At 46.5% G+C, this 24,202-nt stretch overlaps 1 protein-coding gene across 1 annotated transcript in view; it reads right to left on the reverse strand.

Annotated features, from left to right (window-relative positions):
* TFIP11 (tuftelin interacting protein 11) overlaps positions 1–19,946 on the reverse strand; it is a gene marked incomplete at its 5' end in the record, with an annotated part of 23,355 nt that extends 3,409 nt beyond the window's left edge. Inside the window, 8 exons of the mRNA XM_079717541.1 lie at positions 42–210; positions 878–984; positions 1,097–1,624; positions 3,176–3,328; positions 3,724–3,851; positions 4,997–5,153; positions 5,461–5,614; positions 19,735–19,946. Of these exons, the coding sequence (XP_079573667.1) occupies positions 42–210; positions 878–984; positions 1,097–1,624; positions 3,176–3,328; positions 3,724–3,851; positions 4,997–5,153; positions 5,461–5,614; positions 19,735–19,946 (1,608 nt within the window). The remainder of the gene's footprint in view (positions 1–41; positions 211–877; positions 985–1,096; positions 1,625–3,175; positions 3,329–3,723; positions 3,852–4,996; positions 5,154–5,460; positions 5,615–19,734) is intronic.
* Between the last annotated feature and the right edge of the window lie 4,256 nt (positions 19,947–24,202).

Genomic DNA, 24,202 nt, shown 5'->3' on the forward strand with positions numbered 1-24,202 from the left:
CCGTGTTTCCTGATGACCACCGTTTCCCACGCCCGGCCCACCTCCTTCTGCAGCTTGGGGAAGACGAGCTGGTCCAGGATGTTGTCCAGGATCCACACGGGAACGATGTGCACCCAGCTGTCCAGGAAGTCTACCATCGGGTCACAGTTCCTCGGTTGCCAGTGAGTGACGATACTTCGCACAAAGGGCATCCAGACTTCCCATATCAGCCTATGCGAGGAAGGGAGAGGGCGGCTGGCGAAAAGCACTGACTGGTTTCCACGTGTGCAAAGTACACCGCCACCCACCGGGTAAGAATGAAAATGGCAACAGCGGGGCACCCCAGTCAGAGAAAACCATCGGACCGGCCCGATGTGTTGGCCAGACATGCGCCCGCCTTGACACTGCTCTCCTGGCCGCCCACTCGCCCTCAGGGCCTGTCTCCTCAGTAGCACCTGCCTCCCTGGCAGGGCTGCTGCCGGGTCCCGCCCCACCCCCCCACCCCTGCAAGCGTCGTGTGCTTCCGCAGCTGGAGCTCTATCTGCACAGCCTCATGCTTCGGGTCACAGCTTCAACGTCACCTCCCCCGAGAGACCTGTGCCCCCCCCAACAGGTGCACATACACAGGTGGGCACCCTTGTCATTCTCTACTGCTGGACCCAGGTGGCAGCCTGGGTTTATCTGTCCACTTCCTTGGTTACCACCTGCCTTTTCCCCTCACTGGAGACAGGCCGTCTCTTCACTCCCAGGGTAAGGCAGCACGGAACACAGGCAGATCCTCAACGGCCACTTGACAGGTGTGGGGTGAACTAATGAATGAATTTAAATTCCCCGAGCAGCACCGGCACGTGGCCGAAGGTTCACACAGGCAGTAAGCCCCGTCCCCCGCGAGGAGCACCTGTGGAAGGCGTCTGCCGAGAGGTCCTGCCCCCCGTGGGACAACAGCTGGTCGTTCTCCAGGAGGCTTTTCCACTTGGAGATGATCTCGGTGCCGTACGTACAGTCCTGAGGAGAAACACAGCAGCTGAGAGGCAGCCGGCTGACGGCCCCCTGGACCATCTCGCACCCAGGCTTGCCCCAGAGGAGAGGTAGCGTGGCGGACTCCCCGCCCACTCACCTTGAGGGGGTCCCACTCCTTGAAGTAGTCCTTCATGAGCGGGTAGACGATGGCCACGGCCAGGTCCACGCGGTCGGACATCCTGTACTCCTCGTAGTACTTGTCCTGCAGGGTCTCAAAGATGCGGGCGCACTCGTCCAGGGTGAGGGGGTCACTGCAGCCGGGCTGCAGGCGCCGCTCGCACTCCTCCACGAGCCCCAGAACCTTGCTCAGGTTGGAGATGGCCCGTTCCTCGTGCTCCAGGACCTCCGACACCTTTTCCAGCTCATGGGAAAGGTTGATCACCATGTCTCGCTCGTATTGCAGCTGCCGGTCGTTCTGGATGATCTCCTGCTCTGTGAGGTCGATGAGCAGCTGCAGGTTGTGCTCCAGCTCCGGCAGTGCGAAGCCGGGGGCCTTGGCCTCCTTGCCGGGCTGGGGCGGCTGCTGTGACTGCAGCGGGAGCCCGTCGTCGGGGACGCTGTGCTTGTGGCTGATCTGGCTGTAGCTGTAGTAGACCTTCTGCTCCCGGCCCGTCATGTCTATGACCTTGGAGAAGGTGGCAGAGGACACGCGGGTTAATGCTCACCACTGCTGCCCTGTTAGACACACACCTGAGCCCGGGGAAGGCACGACGCTGGTGGGAACGTGTCAAAACCACACCGCCCAGCAGAGCTGGAGGAGGGCGGTGTTTCTCAAAGTGGGGCCTGGGCCGCGCTAGATTGGAGGAGACTCCAGGGACAAAACAACCAGGTACAAACAACCAACCGGTTCTTGACTCGGTCCCCCTGGACCAACTGGATGGAGAAGACTTTTTAGCAAAACTGATGAAATATGAATGTGGACTATTTAGTTGAGATGAAAATCTATTTTCATGGAAAAGTAGAGGCTGTACTGATCAGAGCAGGCAATGGGACAACATACACAATCAAAATATCATATTTTGGTTAAAAAATGCATATTTAGACAAAAACACCTGCAAGGATGTACATCACGGGTGTGAAAACCAGCCATTTATGGGAAAGGAAAGTAATTCTAATATTTTTGCCTCTATTTCCTAATTGTCTAAAATGTACTGCATACTGCTCTGTAGTAATAGTTGTTTTTTTAATTTAAAAACAACATGAAACATACAAAAGCCACAAAGGCAACCAAGGAAATGAGCTAACTTCAATGTCTGAAGGAGACTGAGGAAACGAGAACGTGGCTGTGATGAAACAGAAGCATCGCCATCACCTGAGGTGACAGTGTAATCTCTGAACCACCTGTATTACAAATACCTGGGGGAAAATAACTGAGCATGAGCCCTCAGGCCCCATCTAGATCTACAGCCTCAAAATCTCCAGCTGTGACCTGGACATCTGCACTTCTCACCAGGTCCCCAAGTAACCTGATAAACAACACCCTGGCCTTTGAGAACCCCACTCGACTTTCTGTAATACACACACACTGTATCTTCTACGCTATGTCCCCTACAACAGACATCTGTCACCAATGTTCTCTGGCCACTAGGGACAGTAATGGAAAAGCCTCAGACTATCCATACAGAACAGTGGTAATCATCTTAAATGCAACGCTGGGATGCCCTGAGGGCCCACTCCTGCTCCAGAAGTGAGTTAGTGCAACCTTCCCACGATTTAAGAGCCTTGAAGACTTTAGCCTGTGACTGCACTTCTAGGAATCTATCCTTAACAGCTGTAAAACAAAGACAAGCCTTTATACACAAACTAACCTGCCCCAAACCAAACCAGAAATGTTAAAAGTCTAGCAACAGAATAACAGGAACATCATAGCAACAGAATGACAGGAGCATCATTAAATTCACTGATAGCAAGCTCCAGAAAGCTGGGGACATTGTTCGATTTAGCACTCTCACACCACAAGGAGCGCTTGGCACAGGGTTGGGACGGCAATGAGCCTGAGCGTGAGTGCGGGGAGTGGGCACAGGCTGCTTCACGCCACAGAAGCAGCACACACACAGCCGGGATGGAAGGCCCGCGGGAACTTTACGAGCAAATGTTCGGTGACTGCTCTGGTGTGTGGGGTAACTTTGTGTCTTCCAAGCCCCCATCCTGGACCAGGCATCCATGGGCCCCGTACCTTGACCTGAGAAAGCTCCTTCTGGGGAGCAGCGAGCTTCTTGCTAATCCTGCCCTTGGCTTTCAATTCTTCCACTGTCTTGTAAGAGTATCTGGGCTTCTTCTTGCTTCCACTGGGGTCTTTCCTCCACTGGCTCAGCTCCTTCTGAAATTCCTGAGTCAGAGGGATACAGTCCATCACAAGAAGGAAGGGCCACTTTTTACCACAGGTGGGGTCGGTGAGACTTTCACAAGGTTCTGTGCCGAGGACCGTGCTGTGTAACACTAAACCCAGCCAAGGACACTGCTTGACACCCGCTCCCCGCCCTTACCAATGCTGAGACCCCTTCCCGACACACCCAACCTTATGTTCTCCCCAGGACTTCCTGCAACCACAGTGTGGTTACTTGTTTACCGTGTCCCTGTCCACCAGGCTCCACACCCGTTCAGCGTGGGACACCAGCCTCCAGCACAGTGAATGGCGCACGGTAGCTGGGCAAGTGAGCGAGCATATGAACAAACACCAGTTGAAAGGGGCACAGACAGCACCCGGCCCGTCTCCTGACTCACCTCCTCAGCTTCTTCTTCGGAGTCAGCCACGGGGAAGTCTTGCAGGAGCTGAGTGGTGCGCTCCGAGCCGTATGCCCCCACGGCGCCCTTCCCCTTTCTCTGCTTGGCTTCGATTGGGTTGATGATACCTGACAAATTTCAGCAAAAGACAGAGACTTCAGGTCACGGCATTTGCCATGTGTGTGAGGGGGACCGCACTCCTGGGTCCTTACTCAAGACGACGCACCACCCAGGAAGGAGAGTGCACTTCTGCCCTCCCAACGCTGTTCCGCTCCCGGGTGACCGGAAGTGTCTGTGCATTTATGCTGCCACAGAGCAGTGTGCGGATATCACCATATGTATGTCCTAAATACAGATTTCCATTTCCACTTGGATTCATTTTTTTAGTGGATGGGAATATTCATTTATAACTGGAAACTCTGGCATACTAGAGTCTACACTTTGTTAATTTGGAAGCCTATTAATATAGAAAGGGCAGTAATTCAGATAATATATTAATTCTGATTAAAGTGAGGTGAAGCTGCCATTTAATATGAAACCCCATCTATTTTACTTAGTACTTCATGTCTCCCATGCTTAACTTGTTCTATAACATATTTAAGCCTTGGAAATAAATGTGTCTTTCCTGTAAAAAAAAGTTTACAAACAGGACTACAACATTTCAGTGAAGAACTGCCCACCACACCCCTTCCAGCTAGTACTGTGGAAATGCCACATTAGAACGTCCCTCACTCATTCCAGGTCACCTTTTCCATCTTCACTCAAGTCCATGGATTTTTCATATAGCTAATAGTTACGTGTCCTACCCCTTTGTGAGCAGGGACCACAGACTCATAAGCCTTCAGGGCCCAGAAACATTAACAGGGACAAGGAAAGTGGGCTGGGGTGTGGAGAAAGCTTCAAGAATAAGGCCGTGGCTGCTACCTGGGGCAAGAAGATTCAGCTAAACCAGTCACTGCCAAGCAAATCTAGAATTCAGGTTTTTAAACACTGGCAACCAGTTTGATTTTTTTAGAAACACTGGGCGGGCCAGAAAGAAGCCTGTTTTCAGCCTATCAGCCTGCAGCCTATTCGAACCCTAACCTCTCCCTCCTGCTAAAATAAGTGTATTTTATGTAACTTGAGTTCTGATAAAGTGCAGTGGCTTGGAGCACAACTGTCATGTGCTGCCAGAAAAGCGAAAAAGCAGAGAAAAGGCAAACCACGCCCCAGCTGCTCTTCCGGCCTCTGCCTGGCCGCCCTCGTGTGAGACAGCGGAGTGGGGGTACCACACCTTGTGCGTTCTTCCCAAGGCCTCTTCCAGGGACATAGCCCATCTTCTGAAGAAGCTTCTGTCCAATTCCTTTTGTGTGTCTTTCCCAGCTGCCAAAATCCATGAAAGACTTGGTTCCTCCTGCAAAACCTTTCTGGCTGGGTTTAAAATTGCCACCCTGAAAAGAAGAAGAAAAATCAAAAGAAGGAAAAACGTAAGAAAGAAAGCTTGGCTGATGGGAACATGGCCTGGCAGTCACAGAGCGTTGTGAAAAGTATCCTATTGTACAAACCAAACATATCTGTGACATGTCTCAGGAAAGAGACAAGACTGCACTGCACATATCACCCCTCAGGGAAACCTACCTCACAGGGAGAGACCCACACGAGCGGCCTCCAGCTGAACCCCTCCCCCAGCAGATGCTTGGGCCAAAGTGATCTTCCAGGGCTATTACTAAGGTCACAATCCTTCAATAAAAATGCTACCGTTTTTAACTTCTTTGGTCCAAAATCCTTAGGAAATTCATCCTGCTTAACAGGTTTCTCCTCGTCGTCGGAGCCTTCCAGCTCCGGCTCTTCTGCCGCCCCTTTCTTGAGACCCGCGCTGATGAAGTTGACCGGCGCCGAGTAGTCGCGGGCCCTGCAGGCAAACACAAGGCCCCATGGGGTCCATGAGAACTCTCTGCAGGCATCCCTTGGAGCAGCTTTGCTGGCCAGAGAACTTCCTTAGAGCGGACCTCGTGGGATCCATTTTAAAGACCAACCCATTGACTCGTATCAAAAGGGCCCCAGTAATCACGTTTGACATTTTTGCCTGATGTGTTCAAGTCAACTCCGTGGCTTAAGAGTTACCAATAACAGAGTTGACTAAAAATTGTAAATATGATGCGACTGTCCACCTTCCTTTTACGTTTTTAAAAAATTAACTTACTTTAAAAAGCATTTGTGACATTGAGTCAAGATGGCAGAGCAGGAGGATGTGGAGCTCAGCTCCCTCCACAAGACGTCAAGAACACATGTACAAATGGAACGGCTCTCAGAGAACACCTGCTGGACACCAGCAGAGGACCTCGGACACCAGAAAGGACAAGAAAGAGCTCCGCGTAACCAGGTAGGACAAAAGAAAGACAAAAAAAAAAAAAGCAGCAGGACAGGACCTGCGCCCCTGGGAGGGGAGGTCCCGTCACCGGCAGAGAGATCGGCCGGGACAGAAAAGGAGCTTCTGAGGCTCAGAGGAGAACGCAGCAACCGGTCCGTGACAGGCACAACAGAGTGAGAACTAGGCGGACAGTCTGTGCCACAGCCCTACACACCCCAGCCTGAGGCCTGTGTCCGCTGGGATGGGCAGGGGCTGCGTGCCCGAAAGTGGGGTTTAAAGAACAGACCCGGGGAGAGGCCTGCTGCTGGCTATGCAGAGACAGGCTGTAGGGGTGGGAGTGCGGAGCTCTGCAACCAGGAATGCTGGTGGAAGCAGCCCAGGCCGCCACAGAAGTGAAGTGCCATTTTTAAGAGGCACGCGAAGCGCAGGGCCACCACTACAGCCTCTTCCCCCACGTGCGGCCCCTGCCTCCCCGGGCTCTGGGAGGGGCCCCCGTCTAGGCAGCCCACTCGCCCAAGCTGGCTCGTGCGCTCCAGCAGCCTCGGGAGCAGATGCCCATGGGTGGCCCGCACGCAGAGGTGCGGCTGAAGCCACAGCTGAGCACCAGGGGCCCTGAAACTACGGAAGAAGAGCTGAAGTCTCTCCTTCCGGCTGCGTGAACTGGATTTACACCTCCACTGGCAGCTTTATAAATTCAGCTCCCGCTGAACGTCCAAGAGGACGAGCGCCCCCTCGGCTGAAACAGGTCTGGCTTCGGCAGCCGAGGGCTCCGTGGGTACATACATGCGGGGCTGGGCCAGGCCGGAGTCCAAGCTGCCCCCGCAGCAGGTCCAGGTGCAGCACTGCTGCGGTCCTGGGACCTGAGTTCAGTGCATGTGCACTGCTGGCCTGGTGAAAACAATGCCTGAGAGTCACCGGGGCCGACTGCCGGCTCACCGCAGTTAAGGTGGGACCAGTGCCAACAACAGCGTACTTTGTGAGCCCACGCAGCGGGGGGAGGAGTGACACAACAGAGCACATTCACAGGTGAAAGCTCCAAAGGAGGAATACTCAGTGGCTTCTCTCCCAGTGGGAGTGCTCCAATCCCACCTACCTTGCACTGCAGATCAGAAACACAGCTCAGAAACAGATCTAGGGGCTTCTACTCCAACAGCTAAGGAGCAGACACTGCCCCTGACACGGCAGTGACAACCACAGAGCAAAGAGGAGGCCTCACTCGACAGCCAGTGTAGGCTCTGGTCACCACCACATCAGTCACACCACCTATCAAAGGGATAACGGCCAGCATACACTGAGGAAAGAGGTGGCAGACCTCCTTACTTAAGGCAGCACTTGCACTAAAAAAATATTAAACCCACGCAGGCTACACAGGGACATTCCCACTTAAAAATAGCCTTCCCTGGTGGCACAGTGGTTGAGAGTCTGCCTGCCGATGCAGGGGACACGGGTTTGTGCCCCAGTCTGGGAAGATCCCACATGCCACGGAGTGGCTAGGCCCATGAGCCATGGCCGCTGAGCTGCGCGTCTGGAGCCTGCGCTCCACAGCGGGAGAGGCCACAACAGTGAGAGGCCCACGTACTGCCAAAAAAAAAAAAAAAAAAGCCTTCCAGGGACTTCCCTGGTGGTCCAGTGATAAAGAATCCACCTCACAATCCAAGGATGTGGGTTTGATACCTGGTCAGAGATCTAAGATCCCACGTGCCACGGGGCAACTAAGCCCGCGCACGCCGCAACTACTGAGCTCACACACCTCAACCAGAGCCCACATGCTGCAAACTACAGAGCCCAGCCCTCTGGAACCCGTGCACCACAACAAGAGAGAAAACCCACACCCACAACTAGAGGGAAGCCCACACACCACAACAAAGAGCCCACGTGCCTCAACGAATATCCCACGTGTGCTGCAACTAAGACCCGACGCAGCCAAAAATAAATAATAAATGAAATAAATAAATAAATAAATAATAAATCTTGGGGAAAAAATTGCCTTCCAAGACAGTCTGAGGGTCTAGCGTCAGGAGGAGGAACCCCCAGGGCATTTAGCTTTGAAGGCCAGTGGTGCTTGAGTGCAGGAGTTCCGCAGGGCTGAGGAAACAGAGATTCCACTTTTGAAGGGCACACACAAAGTCTCACATGCACTGGGACCCAGCACAAAGCAGCACCTCCATAGGAACCTGGGCTAGACCTACTTACAGGTCTTGGAGGGTCTCCTGGGGAGGCAGGGGTCAGCTATGGCTCACTGGGGGGCGGGGGGCAAGGACACTGGTGGCAGAGGCCCCAGGGAACACTGGTCAGTGTGAGCTCTCCTGGAGGCCCCCATTTTGGCACCAAGACCTGCCCCCACCCAACAACCTGCAGGCTCCAGTGCTGGAACGCCTCAGTCCAAACAACCAGCCAGATAGGAACACAGCCTCACCCGTCAGCAGAGAGGCTGCCTAAAGTCGTACTGAGCTTAAAGCCACCTCTTGACACAGCCCTCCCCACCAGAGGGAAAACACCCAGCTCCACCCACCACAGGGCAGGCATCACTCCCTCCCACCAGGAAGCCTGCATAAGTCCCTGAACCAACCTCATCCACCAGGGGGCAGACACCAGAATAAAGAGGAACTACAATCCTGCAGCCTATGGAAAGGAGACCACAAACACAGAAGGACAAAATGAAATGACAGAGAAATATGTTTCAGATGAAGGAACAAGATAAAACCCACAAGAACAACTAAATGAAGAAGAGATAGGCAATCTATCTGAAGGAGACTTCAGAGTAATGATAGTAAAGATGATCCAAAATCTCAGGAAAAGAACAGAGGCACAGACCGAGAAGACACAGAAATGTTTAACAAAGAGCTAGAAGATTTAAAGAACGAACAGATGAAGAATACAACTAAATGAAAAAGACACTAGAAGGAGGACTTCCCTTATGGTCCAGTGGTAAAGAATCCGCCTTCCAATGCAGGGTACACGGGTTCAATCCCTGGTCAGGGAACTAAGATCCCTCATGCCGCGGGGCAACTAAGCCTGTGTGCTCCAACTACTGAGCCTGCGTGCCTCAATGAGAGAGCCCACGGGCCGCAAACTACAGAGTCCATGCACTCTGGAGCCCATGCACCACAACTAGAGAGAGAAAACCCGCACACTACAACAAGAGAGAAGCCCACGCAGACAGAAGCCCACATGTCACAACGAAAAGCCTGCGTGCAACCAAGGCCCAACGCAGCCAAAAATAATAATAATAAATAAATGAATATAAAAAAGATACACTAGAAGGGATCAATAGCAGAATAACTGAGGCAGAAGAACAAATAAGTGAGCTGGAAGACAGAGTGGTGGAAATCACTGCCACAGAACAGAATAAAGAAAAAGAATGAAAGGAAATGAGGACAGTCTCAGAGACCTCTGGGATGACACTAAACACACCAACATTTGCATTATAGGGGTCCCAGAAGGAGACGAGAGAGTGAAAGGGCCTGAGAAAATATTTGAAGAGATTATAGGCAAAACCTTCACTAACATGAGAAAGGAAACACTCAGTCAACTCCAGGAAGGGTAGAGAGTCCCATACAGGATAAACCCAAGGAGGAACCCACTGAGACACATATCAATCAAACTGACAAATACAAAGAAAAAATATTAAAAGCAACAAGGGAAAAGCAACAAATAACAAGGGAATCCCCATAAGGTTATCAGCTGATTTTTCAGCAGAAACTCTGCAGGCCAGAAGGGAGTGGCACGACATATTTAAAGTGACACAAGGGAAAAAAACCTACAACCAAGAATACTCTACCCGGGACTTCCCTGATAGTGCAGTGGTTAAGACTCTGCACTCCCAATGCAGGGGGCCTGGGTTTGATCCCTGGTGAGGGAACTAGATCCCACATGCAGGCAGAACTAAGACTTCGCATGCCACAACTAAGGAGCCAGCAAGCCTCAACTAGGGAGCCCTCAAGCTGCAACTAAGGAGCCTGCCTGCCACAACTAAGACCCAGCACCACCAAATAAACAAACAATTAATTTAAAAAAAACTCTACCCAGCAAGGCTCCCATTCAGATTTGATGGAGAAATCAAAAGCTTTACAGATAAGCAAAAGCTAAGAGAATTCAGCACCACCAAACCAGCTTTACAACAAATGCTAAAGGAACTTCTCAAGGCAGAAAAGGCCACAAACAGAAACAAGAAAATTATGAATGGGAAAGCTCACCAGTAAAGGAAAACATACAGTAAAGGAAAGAAATCATCCACACACAAATATGATATCAAAACCAGCAACCATGAGAAGAGGGTAGTACAAATGCAGGAAATGGGAAATGCATCTAAATTAAGAGACCAGCAACTTAAAATAACCTTGTGTGTGTGTGTGTAGGCTGCCATATCAAAACCTCATAGGAACTGCAAACCAAAAAACTACAATAGATACACACACAAAAAAGGAAAAGCAATCCAAACACAACACTAAAAATAGTCATCAAAGTACAAGAGAAGAAAACAAAAGGAAAGAAAAAAGACCTACAAAAACAAACCTGAAACAATTAAGAAAATGGCAGTAAGAACATACATACTGATAATTACCTTAACTGTAAATGGATTAAATACTCCAAGCAAAAGACAAACACTGGCTGAATGGATACAAAAACAAGACCCATAAATATGCGGTCTACAAGAGACCCACTTCAGATATAAGGACACATAGAGACTGAAAGTGAGGGGATGGAAAAAGGTATTCCATGCAAATGGAAATCAAAAGAAAGCTGGGGTAGCAATACTCGTATAAGACAAAAGAGACTTTAAACACTGTTACAAGAGACAAGAAAGGACACTACATAATGATCAAGGGATCAATCCAAGAAGAAGATATAACAATTGTAAATATTTATGCACCCAACATAGGAGCACCTCAATACATAAGGCAAATGCTAACAGCCATAAAAGGAGAAATCGATTTTACAGCCCACTTTTATCAATGGACAGATCACCCAGACAGAAAATCAATAAGGAAACACAGGCCTTAAATGACACATTAAACAAGATGGACTTAATTGATATCTATAGAGCATTCCATCCAAAAGCAGCAGAATACACATTCTTCTCAAGTACACATGGAATATTCTCCAGGATTGATCACATGCTGGGCCACAAAGCGAGCCTTAGTAAATTTAAGAAAACTGAAATCATATCAAGCAACTTTTCTGACCACAATGCTATGAGATTAGAAATCAACTACAAGAAAAAAAAAATGTAAAAAACACAAACACATAGAGGCTGAACAATATGCTACTCAACAACCAACGGATCACTAAAGAAATCAGAGAGGAAATCACACAACACCTAGAGACAAATGACAACAAAAACACGACAATCCAAAACCTATGGGACCCAGCAAAAGCAGTACTAAGAGGAAAGTTTATAGCAATACAATCTTACCTCAGGAAACAACAAAAATCTCAAATAAACAACCTAACCTTACACCTAAAGCAACAAGAGAAAGAAGAACAAACAAAACCCAAAGTTAGCAGAAGGAAAGAAATCATAAAGATCAGAGCACAACTAAATTAAATAGAGACAAAGAAAACAACAGAAAAGATCCATGAAACTAAAAGCTGGTTGTTTGAAAAGATAAATAAAACTGAAAAACCTTTAGCCAGACTGTCAAGAAAAAAAAGGAGAGGGCTCCAATCAATAAAATTAGAAATGAAAAAGGAGAAGTTACAATGGACACCACATAAATACAAAGGATAAGAGACTACTACAAGCAACTATATGTCAATAAAATGGACAACCTAGAAGAAATGGACAACTTCTTAGAAAGGTACAATCTCCCAACACTGAACCAGGAATAGAAAATATGAACAGACCAATTGCAAGTACTGAAACTGAAACTGAATAAAAAATTGCCAACAAACAAAAGCCATTCAGGACCAGATGGCTTCACAGGCAAACTCTATCAAACATTTAGAGAAGAGTTAACATCTATCCTTCTGAAACTATTCCACAAACTTGCAGAGGAAGTTAACATTCCCAGACTCACTCTATGAGGCCACCATAACTCTGATATCAAAACCAGACAAAGATATCACAAAAGAAAGAAAAAGAAAGAAAATTACAGGCTAGTTTCACTGATGAACATAGACGCAAAATCCTCTACGAAATACTAGGAAACCAAATCGAACAATACATTAAAAGGATCATACACTATGATCAAGGGGGACTCATCCCAGGGATGTAAGGATTCTTTAATATCTGCAAATCAATCAGTGTGAAACACATCAACAAATTGAAGAATAAAAACCATATGATAATCTCAATAGATGCAGAAAAAGCTTTTCACAAAATTCAACACCCATTTATGATTAAAAACAAAAAAAGAACTCTCCAGAAAGTGGGCATAGAGGGAACATACGTCAACATAATAAAGGCCATATATGACAAACCTACAGCTAACATCATATTCAACAGTGAAAAGCTGAAAGCATTTCCTCTAAGATCAGGAACAAGACAAGGATGTCCACTCTTGCCACTTTTTTTTTTTTTTCTTTTTTTTTGCGGTACGTGGGCCTCTCACTATTGTGGCCTCTCTCGTTGCGGAGCACAGGCTCCGGACACGCAGGCTCAGCGGCCACGGCTCATGGGCCCAGCCGCTCCGCGGCATGTAGGATCTTCCCGGACTGGGGCACGAACCCGTGTCCCCTGAATCGGCAGGCGGACTCTCAACTACTGCACTACCAGGGAAGCCCCACTCTTGCCACTTTTATTCAACATAGTTTGGAAGTCCTAGCCATATCAATCAGAGAAAAAAAAGAAATAAAAGGAATACAAATTGGAAAAGAAGAAGTAAAACTGTCACTGTTTGCAGATGACATGACACCATACATAGAAAATCCTAGAAAACTACTAGAGCTCATCAATGAATCTGGTAAAGTTACAGGATACAAAAATTAATACACAGAAATCTGTTGCATTCCTGTACACTAACAAAAGATCAGAAAGAGAAATTAAAGAAACAAACCCATTTACCATCATCAAAAAGAATAAAATACCTAGGAATAAACCTACCAAAAGACCTGTACTCCGAAAACTTTAAGACGCTGGTGAAAGAAACTGAAGATGACACACACAGATGGAAAGATATACCATGATCCTGCATTGGAAGAATCAGTATTGTCAAAATGAATATTCTACCCAAGGCAATCTACAGATTCAATGCAATCTCTATCAAATTACCAATGGCATTTTTCACAGAACTAGAACAAAAAATTTTTAAATTTGTACAGAGACACAAAAGACCCCAAATAGCCAAAGCAATCTTGAGAAAGAAAAATGGAGCTGGAGGAGTCAGGCTCCCTGACTTCAGACTATAGTACAAAGCTACAGCCATCAAGAGTATGGTACTGGCACAAAACCAGAAATACATATCAGTGGAACAGGATAGAAAGTCCAGAAATAAACCCACACAGCTATGGTCAATTAATCTACAACAAAGGAGGCAAGACTCTACAATGGAAAAAAGACAGTCTCTTCAATAAATGGTGCTCGGAAAACTGGACAGCTACATGTAAAAGAATGAAATTAGAACATTCTTTAACATCATACACAAAAATAAACTCAAAATGGATTAAAGGCCTAAATGTAAGACCTGATACTATAAAACTCTTAGAGGAAAACATAGGCACTGCTCTCTGACATAAAACGCAGCAATATCTTTTTCGATCTGTCTCCTTGAGTAATGGAAATAAAAATAAAATAAATAAATGGGACCCAATTAAACTCAAAAGCTTTTGCACAGCAAAGGAAACCATAAACAAAACAAAAAGACAACCCACAGAATGGGAGAAAATATTTGCAAACGATGTGACCGACAAGAGATTAATTTCCAAAATCTACAAACAGTTCATGCAGCTCAATATCAAAAAAAAAAAAAAACAATCAAAAAATGGGCAGAAGACCTAAACAGACACTTCTCCAAGGAAGACATATACGTGGCCAAGAGGCAATTGAAAAGGTGCCCACCATCGCTAATTATTAGAGAAATGCAAATCAAAACTACAATGAGATATCACCTCACACCAATCAGAATGGCCATTAACAAAAAATCTACAAACAGTAAATACTGTAGAGGGTGTGGAGAAAAGGGAATCCTCCTACACTGTTGGTGGGAATGTAAATTGGTACAGCCACTTTGGAGAAGAGTATGGAGGTTCCTTAAAAAACTAAAAATAAAGTAAAGCTGTCACTGTTTGCAGATGACATGATACTATACATAGAGAATCCTAAAGATGCTACCAGAAAACTACTAGAGCTAATCAATGAATTTGGTAAAGTAGCAGGATACAAAATTAATGCACAGAAATCTCTGGCATTCCTATAAACTAATGATGAAAAATCTGAAAGTGAAATCAAGAAAACACTCCCATTTACCATTGCAACAAAAAGAATAAAATATCTAGGAATAAACCTACCTAAGGAGACAAAAGACCTCTATGCAGAAAATTATAAGACACGGATGAAAGAAATTAAAGATGATACAAATAGATGGAGAGATATACCATGTTCTTGGATTGGAAGAATCAACATTGTGAAAATGACTCTACTACCCAAAGCAATCTACAGATTCAATGCAATCCCTATCAAACTACCACTGGCATTTTTCACAGAACTAGAACAAAAAATTTCACAATTTATATGGAAACACAAAAGACCCGGAATAGCCAAAGCAATCTTGAGAACGAAAAATGGAGCTGGAGGAATCAGGCTCCCTGACTTCAGACTATACAACAAAGCTACAGTAATCACGACAGTATGGTACTGGCACAAAAACAGAAATATAGATCAATGGAACAGGATAGAAAGCCCAGAGATAAACCCACGCACATATGGTCACCTTATCTTTGATAAAGGAGGCAGGAATGTACAGTGGAGAAAGGACAGCCTCTTCAATAAATGGTACTGGGAAAACTGGACAGGTACATGTAAAAGTATAAGATTAGATCATTCCCTAACACCATACACAAAAATAAGCTCAAAATGGATTAAAGACCTAAATGTAAGGCCAGACACTATCAAACTCTTAGAGGAAAACATAGGCAGAACACTCTGACATAAATCACAGCAAGATCCTTTTTGACCCACCTCCTAGAGAAATAGAAATAAAAACAAAAATAAACAAATGGGACCTAATGAAACTTCAAAGCTTTTGCACAGCAAAGGAAACCATAAACAAGACCAAAAGACAACCCTCAGAATGGGAGAAAATATTTGCAAATGAAGCAACTGACAAAGGATTAATCTCCAAAATTTACAGGCAGCTCATGCAGCTCAGTAACAAAAAAACAACCCAATCTAAAAATGGGCAGAAGACCTAAATAGACATTTCTCCAAAGAAGATATACAGACTGCCAACAAACACATGAAAGAATGCTCAACATCATTAATCATTAGAGAAATGCAAATCAAAACTACAATGAGATATCATCTCACACCGGTCAGAATGGCCATCATCAAAAAATCTAGAAACAGTAAATGCTGGAGAGGGTGTGGAGAAAAGGGAACCCTCTTGCACTGCTGGTGGGAATGTGAATTGGTACAGCCACTATGGAGAAGAGTATGGAGGTTCCTTAAAAAACTACAAATAGAACTACCACATGACCCAGCAATCCCACTATTGGGCATATACCCTGAGAGTCATGTACCAAAATGTTCATTGCAGCTCTATTTATAATAGCCAGGAGATGGAAACAACCAAAGTGTCCATCATCGGATGAATGGATGAAGAAGATGTGGCACATATATTCAATGGAATATTACTCAGCCATAAAAAGAAACGAAATTGAGCTATCTGTAATGAGGTGGATGGACCTAGAGTCTGTCATACAGAGTGAAGTAAGTCAGAAAGAAAAAGACAAATACTGTATGCTAACACATATATGCAATTTAAGAAAAAAAAATGTCATGAAGAACCTAGGGGTAAGACAGGAATAAAGACACAGACCTACTAGAGAAGGGACTTGAGGATATGTGGAGGGGGAAGGGTAAGCTGTGACAAAGCGAGAGAGTGGCATGGACATATATACACTACCAAACGTAAAATAGATAGCTAGTGGGAAGCAGCCGCATAGCACAGGGAGATCAGCTTGGTGCTTTGTGACGACCTAGAGGGGTGGGAGGGAGGGAGACACAGGAGGGAAGAGACATGGGAACATATGTATATGTATAACTGATTCACTTTGTTATAAAGCAGAAACTAGCACACCACTGTAAAGCAATTATACTCCAATAAAGATGTAAAAAAAAACAAACTAAAAATAGAGCCATCATATGATCCAGCAATCCCACTCCTGGGCATATATCTGGGGAAAACCATAACTCAAAAAGATACATGTACCCCAATGTTCACTGCAGCACTAGTTACAGTAGCCAAGACATGGAAGCAACCTAAATGTCCACTGACAGATGAATGCATAAAGATGTGGTACACACAGTGTTCATTGCAGCTCTATTTACAACAGCCAGGACATGGAAGCAACCTAAGTGTCCATCAACAGATGAATGGATAAAGAAGATGTGGCACATATATACAATGGAATATTACTCAGCCATAAAAAGAAATGAAATTCAGTCATTTGCAGTGAGGTGGGTGGACCCAGAGACTGTCATACAGAGTGAAGTAAGTCAGAAAGAGAAAAACAAATACCGTATGCTAACACATATATATGGAATCTTAAAAGAAAAAAACAAAAACGCTCTGAAGAACCTAGAGGCAGGGTAAAGATGCAGACGTAGAGAATGGACTTGAGGACGTGGGGAGGGGAAGGGTAAGCTGGGACGAAGTGAGAGAGTATCACTGACATATATACACTACCAAACGTAAAATAGATAGCTAGTGGGAAGCAGCTGCATCGCACAGGAAGATCAGCTTGGTGCTTTGTGACCACCTAGAGGGGTGGGGTAGGGAGGGTGGGAGGGAGACACAAGAGGGAGGAGATATGGGGATATATGTATACATATAGTTGATTCACTTTGTTATACAGCAGAAACTAACACATCATTGTAAAGCAATTATACTCCAATAAAGATGTTAAAAAAAAATGTGGTACCTATATACAATGGAATATTACTCAGCCATAAAAAATAATGAAATAATGCCGTTTGCAGCAACATGGATGGACCTAGAGATTATCATACTAAGTGAACTAAGTCAGAGAAAGACAAATATCATATGATATCACTTATATGTGGAATCTAATTTAAAAAATGACACAAATGAACTTATTTCCAAAACAGAAACAGACACACAGATCTGGAAATCCAACTTATGGTTACCAAAGGGGAAACGTGGGGGGAAGGGATAAATTAGGAGATTGGGATTAACGTATACACACTACTGTATATAAAATAGATAACTAACAAGGAGCTACTGTGTAGCACAGAGAACTCTACTCAATATTCTGTAATGACCTATATGGGAAAAGAATCTGAAAAAGCATTTGTTTCAGACACTATTTCAAGTAGAAAAATCAAACAAGAAAGACATTCTCATAAATCAAAACCATAAATAAATAAGATATATTAAGAGATTATATAAATGTAAAGTATATTAGCAATTATATCAATCAGATTCTTAGAAAATCTCATGTCCATTAAATTTGTTTATGAAAGCTAAAATACCTAAGAGGGACTTCCCTGGTGGTCCAGTGGCTAAGACTCCGCTCTCCCAATGCATGGGGCCCAGGTTGGATCCCTGGTCAGGGAACTAGATCCCACATGCTGCAACTAAGAGTTCGCACACTGCAATAAAGATCCCACATGCCACAACTAAAATACCCCGCATGCCGCAACTAAAAAGATCCTGCATGCCGCAACTAAAAAGATCCTGCGTGCCGCAACTAAGACCCGGCGCAGCCAAATAAATAAATAAAAAATAATAAAATATTAAATAAATAAATTAATTAAATACCTAGGAAATTAACTCCGTGAGATGGAAAGTATTGATTTTAACCCTGAATGCCGCAAGAACAGTAGTTACAATAAATCATTAGCAACAGTTCCTTTTTGTATGAACTGGAGCTGATAGCTTTCTATTGAGTAGCTGAAGGGAGAGAAAAGATTCCAAAGAAAAGCCCCAGGAATACAGCAAAATAAGGCGATGCTTTACAAAATGACTAACCTAGTAAATAAACATCCCCATGGCAGCAATAAAATTCAGAGAATTTTTTCCTAAGAGATGCAATATAAGAGCCCAACTCTAGAGTCAGACAGGCCCAGATTCTCACAGCTTAGCTGCATGGCTTTTGGCTGCTGTTTCTTAATCTGTAAAATGGGATGATAATAATGGTACCTTTCTCGGACTTCCCCGGTGGTGCAGTGGTTAAGAATCCACCTGCCAAATGCAGGGGACACAGGTTCAAGCCCTGGTCCGGGAAGATACCACATGCTGCGGAGCAACTAAGTCTGTGCACAACTACTGAGCCTGCGCTCTAGACCTCACGAACCACAACTGCTGAGCCCGTGTGCCACAACTACTGAAGCCCGCGGGCCTAAAGCCCGAGCTCTGCAACAAGAGAAGCCACCACAATGAGAAGCCCGCGCACCGCAACAAAGAGTAGCCCCCACTCGCTGCAACTAGAGAAAGCCCGCATGCAGCAACGATGACCCAATGCAGCCAAAAATAAATAAATAAATAAATTCATTTAAATAAATAAATAAATAAAATAATGGTACCATTCTCATAAGGTCAATGAGACCAGGCCTGTGAAGAACCCAAAGATTTTGGCTGCTATTACTATGATCTTGCAATTCTTGACCCCTGATCTATTCATCATCCACTGTTCGATTTCTTGCCAGAAGAAAAAAGGTTGAACTGATCTCTGCTCTTTCTCCCCAGTTTCCTTTGTGAAAAATGTACAATATCAATGGGCCTCCAAGCCTCAGGTGGGGTAAGGGAGACAAACCCAAATCTACTACCCACTCTGGTCAAGTGAGTTGCAGCCAACACACACACGACTTCACACCAAGGAGGAGGCTTTCAGCCTGAATCCTCATCCCTGTGCTGCCATCTTAGCCCAGGTCTCCCGCACCTCTGCCAGGACCACTGCCTGGGCCTCCTCAAAGAGCCTGCTCTTCCACTGTGGCTCCCCGCCAACTTTGCACATGAGCAAAAGGGTCTTCTACCCTTCTCCCCAGGTCATACCCTCTCTACACAAACCCATGGCCTCTTCTCAAACTATACTCCCCACTCTCTCCCCGCTTCAGCCCATAAAACCTCTCGTATCCTCGTGGGTGCCCTGCTGCCTCCCATCAAGGGCCTTTGCTTACTTGTGCCTCCCCTACCGGCCAATCTTCCCTGACCTCCCAGAATAGGTCATACTCCCTAAAATGTGTTCCCCCTCAGGTCCTGAATCAGTTACACCCTTCCATTGTGTGAGCCTGTCTCCATCCACTAGAGTCTGGGCTCCTGGAAGGCAAGGACTGGGTCGACAGCACAAGGCTTAATATACATAACTGCTCACTTAACACCAACTGATGATCAACCAGTCAGAGAGCAGCGCTCTACCCTAAAGCGGAACTGGGCTCCCGAGCGGATGCCGCAGCTAAGGGACCCAGTGAGGCTGGGAGGGAAATTTACTTGGCGGGGTAGCTCCCCGACCCCTAGGGAAGCAGCCCGTGCCAGCCATACCGTTTGCCTCCAAAGCTGGGCCTCTCTTCATCCGAGTCTCGCTCTGCCCACACTCCGTAGGTGGCCTCTTCCTTGGTCTGCCAGTGGCGCTGCCGGTTGGGGTTGAATTCATTCTGGAGATCCCAGTCGGTGATCTCAAAGTTCTCCCGCTCGTCCTCGTCATCCATGTGGCCTTGGCCTTCCCCGTCCCGGTACAAGTGGGACAATGACATGCCCTGTCACTAAAGGAAGGGATAAAAAAAGGTATAGTGTGTGACAAGTCCTGGGAGCAGCAGCAGGCTTCCCTGTGAGTTCCTACTCCTTGCTGCCTTCAGAACTTCCTCCAGACTAAAATTCACTAACATCGTTACAATTCAATAAAGCAGACACTAAAAACATATTGTAGAAAACAAAAGGTAGTAAAACAGGTGGAACAAAAGACCAGTCCCAACAGTCCATGTGATTGTTAAGCATGTATTTCCTTGTCAATGTCGTAAAACATCACACACACTCACATACACACAAACCACATAAAAACAACTAAGGAAGTATGTTGTTCTATGTATTATTGCCTCAGAAATGAGGTAGACGTCTTCCTGGACCCCAGAGATTTTATTAGTCTCTTCTATTGTCGAGTAAAGAGTTTCATCTGGACCTCTGACAGTCGCAGCACAGTGAGTTTTTTTCGAAGACGCTTTCTGAAACACATTATTTGATGGGAGCCTCATCAAATGAGCCTTAGTTTTCTTCACAAAACATGAACCTCTTCTGAGGCGCCAGAAGGCAGAAGTAATTATGAACATGACCTTAACAGTACACAGCTGTGAAGTGGAATACAGACATCGTCTCAGGGTAGCTGGGTGATGAGATTCAGCTGTCTCTTAAGTGGATTAACTGCAGTACCAACCTTAGAGCATGCTTGTAAGGCAGATTCAACGAGATGGTGCCTTAAAATCACTTAGCTCACAATAAGTGCTCAAGAAAGAGCTTGTTATGGTAATCCCATGATTAGGTTCATAGCCCTTCCTATTATTGGATTCGGGAATGAGCCGAGCAAAGTGACTGTGAAACCAGCTGCTAAAAATCACAGCCCGAGTTCAAATCTCCACTCTACCAGGTACTCAGTGTATGAGTATTAAATGCAGGTGAAGTGCCACGCATGGGCCACCACACAGCAATACATTCAATATATGACAGCACTGTGACTCGCCTCTAGCAGTTGCTACAAACAGCCTTCAGGGACGGGGGCTGGCTACTTCCCCAGGCGGTGTTAAACTCTGGTCAGCTCTGTTTGAAAGTTTTCCCTGCTTACTCTACTCACTGGCGCACTGGTTGGTTGCTGCCGGTCCCAGCCTCATCCAGGAGCGCAAAAGAGGGAAACATTCTCAGAGGAGGCGGGGAGTCCCAGATACGTGGGAGTCACTAACACCGCTGCCTCCTTGGGCACAGAGCATGGGGATAACCACATAGTTGTCACGAGTTATAGAGCCCCCGGGGGGGTGCTAAGCACTTGCTGGACGCTTCAGGCCGATAATCTCATGTAGGCATCAAGACACTTCTACGAGGAAGGTACTACTAGCGTCCTCAAGCTTCAGATTAAGTAAAATGAGACTAAGTTAAATAATTTGCCCTAGGTTCCACGGCTGGCGGGGCTCGAAACCAGATGGGCCTGAAGCCAGGGCTCGGGTGTCTCCCTGCCATGCTGTCCAGGCCCCGCGGCGGAGACTCGGTGCCTAACTCGGCCCAGGCCCCGACTGCCCGGTGACGCCGAGCGGCCCGCCCCTCTCCCCGCCTCGGTAGAGCCGTCTGCGAAAGGGAAGCGCAACTGGCGAGGCCGAGGCCCACCTCCCCTGAACCAGAGCCCCCACTCCCACTGGCACCGAATCCCCCGAGTCCCCTGCCCACTCCCGGGCCCCACTCACCTCTCTCCTGCTCAGCGTATCAAACACAACTGCCAGCTCCGGAATAGAAGCGCGCCGCTTGGGGCCGGAACCCGGATGTGCCGGGACAGGCGCGCCGGAAATGACATTTCTCGACAGCGGAAATGTCGTGTCGGTTGCCATGGCAGCAAGGGAACGCTAGGGCGGCTTTGGATCTAGAGTGGCTGAGCTACTAGGGAGGGTTTTCAGCGCCCGGAATGGCGGAGGGCTGATTTCCCTGTTGCGCCCGCTTCGTGGCGACGCCCAGCCTGTGACGACGGGTGTGGACGTCGTCGAGCCACCCTAGCCTAGGGAGACTCCTTTGCCAGCCTGAGATTCTAAATCTGCAAAACGGGGATATAGGACTAGCTCATGGGATAGCTGTGTGTGAGACATTTGCGGGGGGCGGGGGGCGAGTTAGAGGCGGGGACGGGACATGGCATTCAAATAGGAATAATGAAGGTCAGGACTGTCTCCTGGATCTTTGGGTCTCTCAGTATGAGCACCGTCGTGGGCACAGATCAGTTGCCTTATACAGGTGTTTGAGGGAGTGAAGGAATGAATGGGCAAACTCTAGAATTCCCAAGTATTCCCGCCAGAAAACCTTTCCATTCTCTTCCTTTCCAACAGGTTGGTAAATAAATCCATTCAATGATCTAATAAAAATGTACTGAGGGCCTACACTGTGCTAGGCTCCAGGGATCCAGGGAACAAAGAGAGAGGCACCAGGCACTCCCAGGGAATCCCTCACCAGCTCTGGACTCGATGTGGGTACACAAGACTCCAGAGTTCCGATCTCAGCTCTGCCACTTACCAACTGTGGACCTCGGGCAAGGCATTAATTACATGTTAAGCCTCAGTTTTCTCTTCTGCAAAACGGTTGAGATAAAATATGTAAGCAATTAAACTGTACCTGGTACGTAACAGGTGCTTAGGGAGTGTTAGCTGATAATTTTTGCTTTGTTTTCTCTCACTCTCTCTCTAAGATGAAAAGATCCAGGAGGCATTGTTAGAGTACACACAGAGCACTGGACTTGGAGTCAAAAGACTTGGGTCGGGCTTCCCTGGTGGCGCAGTGGTTGAGGGTCCGCCTGCCGATGCAGGGGACACGGGTTCGTGTCCCGGTCTGGGAGGATCCCACATGCCGCGGAGCGGCTGGGCCCGTGAGCCATGGCCGCTGGGCCTGCGCGTCCGGAGCCTGTGCTCCGCAATGGGAGAGGCCACAACAGTGAGAGGCCCGCGTACCGCAAAAAAAAAAAAAAAAAAAAAAAAAAAAAAAAAAAAAAAAGACTTGGGTCTAAGTTCCCATGGTTGTTATTAATTAAACGAGAACCTACATGAAGGCAATTACATGCCAGCCTCTTGGGAACAGGGACTGTGACTTAATAGTCTCTGTATCCCAGTGACATGTCCAGTCCATGTGCCTTACACATAGACACACACTACATAGTATGTACTCAGGAAAGAATCTGGAAAGTGAGGTTTTAGTAGAGGAGAAGGCGGGGGAGAGAGTCTTACAGACTTAAAAGTCCACTATGGAGCAGAGTGAGGGAAACACGGAGACAAGATAAACCATATGTTGAGCCTGGGCCTGAAAACGTATATGCTTCTATTTATAAGTCAAAGTCAAAAATAAAAATAAGCCAGGCTTCTCAGTAGCTATGTCCATAGCTTTACAGCAGATTTTATGGATCTGAGTTACTTTGCTCTTGACGGACTGATGCTAGTGGATTTGTTTCACCAAATGGACCCTACCATGTGGCTTCTGGAAAAGGAAACCTTCTGGATGGTTGTGGGGTCATTGAGAATACAGGCTCTGATCAAGTGTGTGTCCCCTAGAATGGGGCAAATGGGAATCACGTGATAGGATGTCCTGGAAGATCGAAGCATCACTCCTGTGATTTCCTGCCAAGCTGCATAACCTGAATGGAATCATGAGGATACAGAAAGCAAACCCCATTAAAGGGACTTCTACAAAACAACCAGTCTGTCATCTTCAAAAGCGCCAAGGTCATGAAAATGAAAGACCCTACAACTGTTCCAGACTGAAGTCGACTAAAGAGACATGACAACTAAATGCAACACATGACTCTGAACTGGATCTTTTTGCTATAAAGGAAGTTATTGGGGCAGCTGTCAAAACTTAAATGGGGCCTGAGGTTTCCATGGTAGTGATGTGTCCCTGTTCATTTCCTGATTTTGATGGTTGTCCTGTGGTTACGATGGAGAATGTCATTGTTTGTTGGAAATACTAAAGTATTTGGTGCAGGGTGGAGGGGCATCACATAGGCAATTAAATCTCAAATGATTAAGAGAAATAATGTTTTCTCTACGTACTTAGAATTTTTAAAAAGTGAAGGTTCTGGAGTAAAACTTTAGGGATCCAAATCTCCACTTTGCTGCTTCCTAGATATGGGACCTGGGGCAGGGTGCTTTGCTTCTCTACACCTCAGTTTTCCCACCTCTAAAATGGAGATAAAGAGAGCACTGCTCTAAAAAGGTTGTTCCCAGGACCAAAATAAAAAGGGGGAAGGCTAATTAACGCATGTAAAGCCCCTGGCATAGTAAGA

Source organism: Hyperoodon ampullatus (assembly GCF_949752795.1).
Source record: "Hyperoodon ampullatus genome assembly, chromosome: 13".
Classification (NCBI taxonomy): Eukaryota; Metazoa; Chordata; class Mammalia; order Artiodactyla; family Ziphiidae; genus Hyperoodon; species Hyperoodon ampullatus.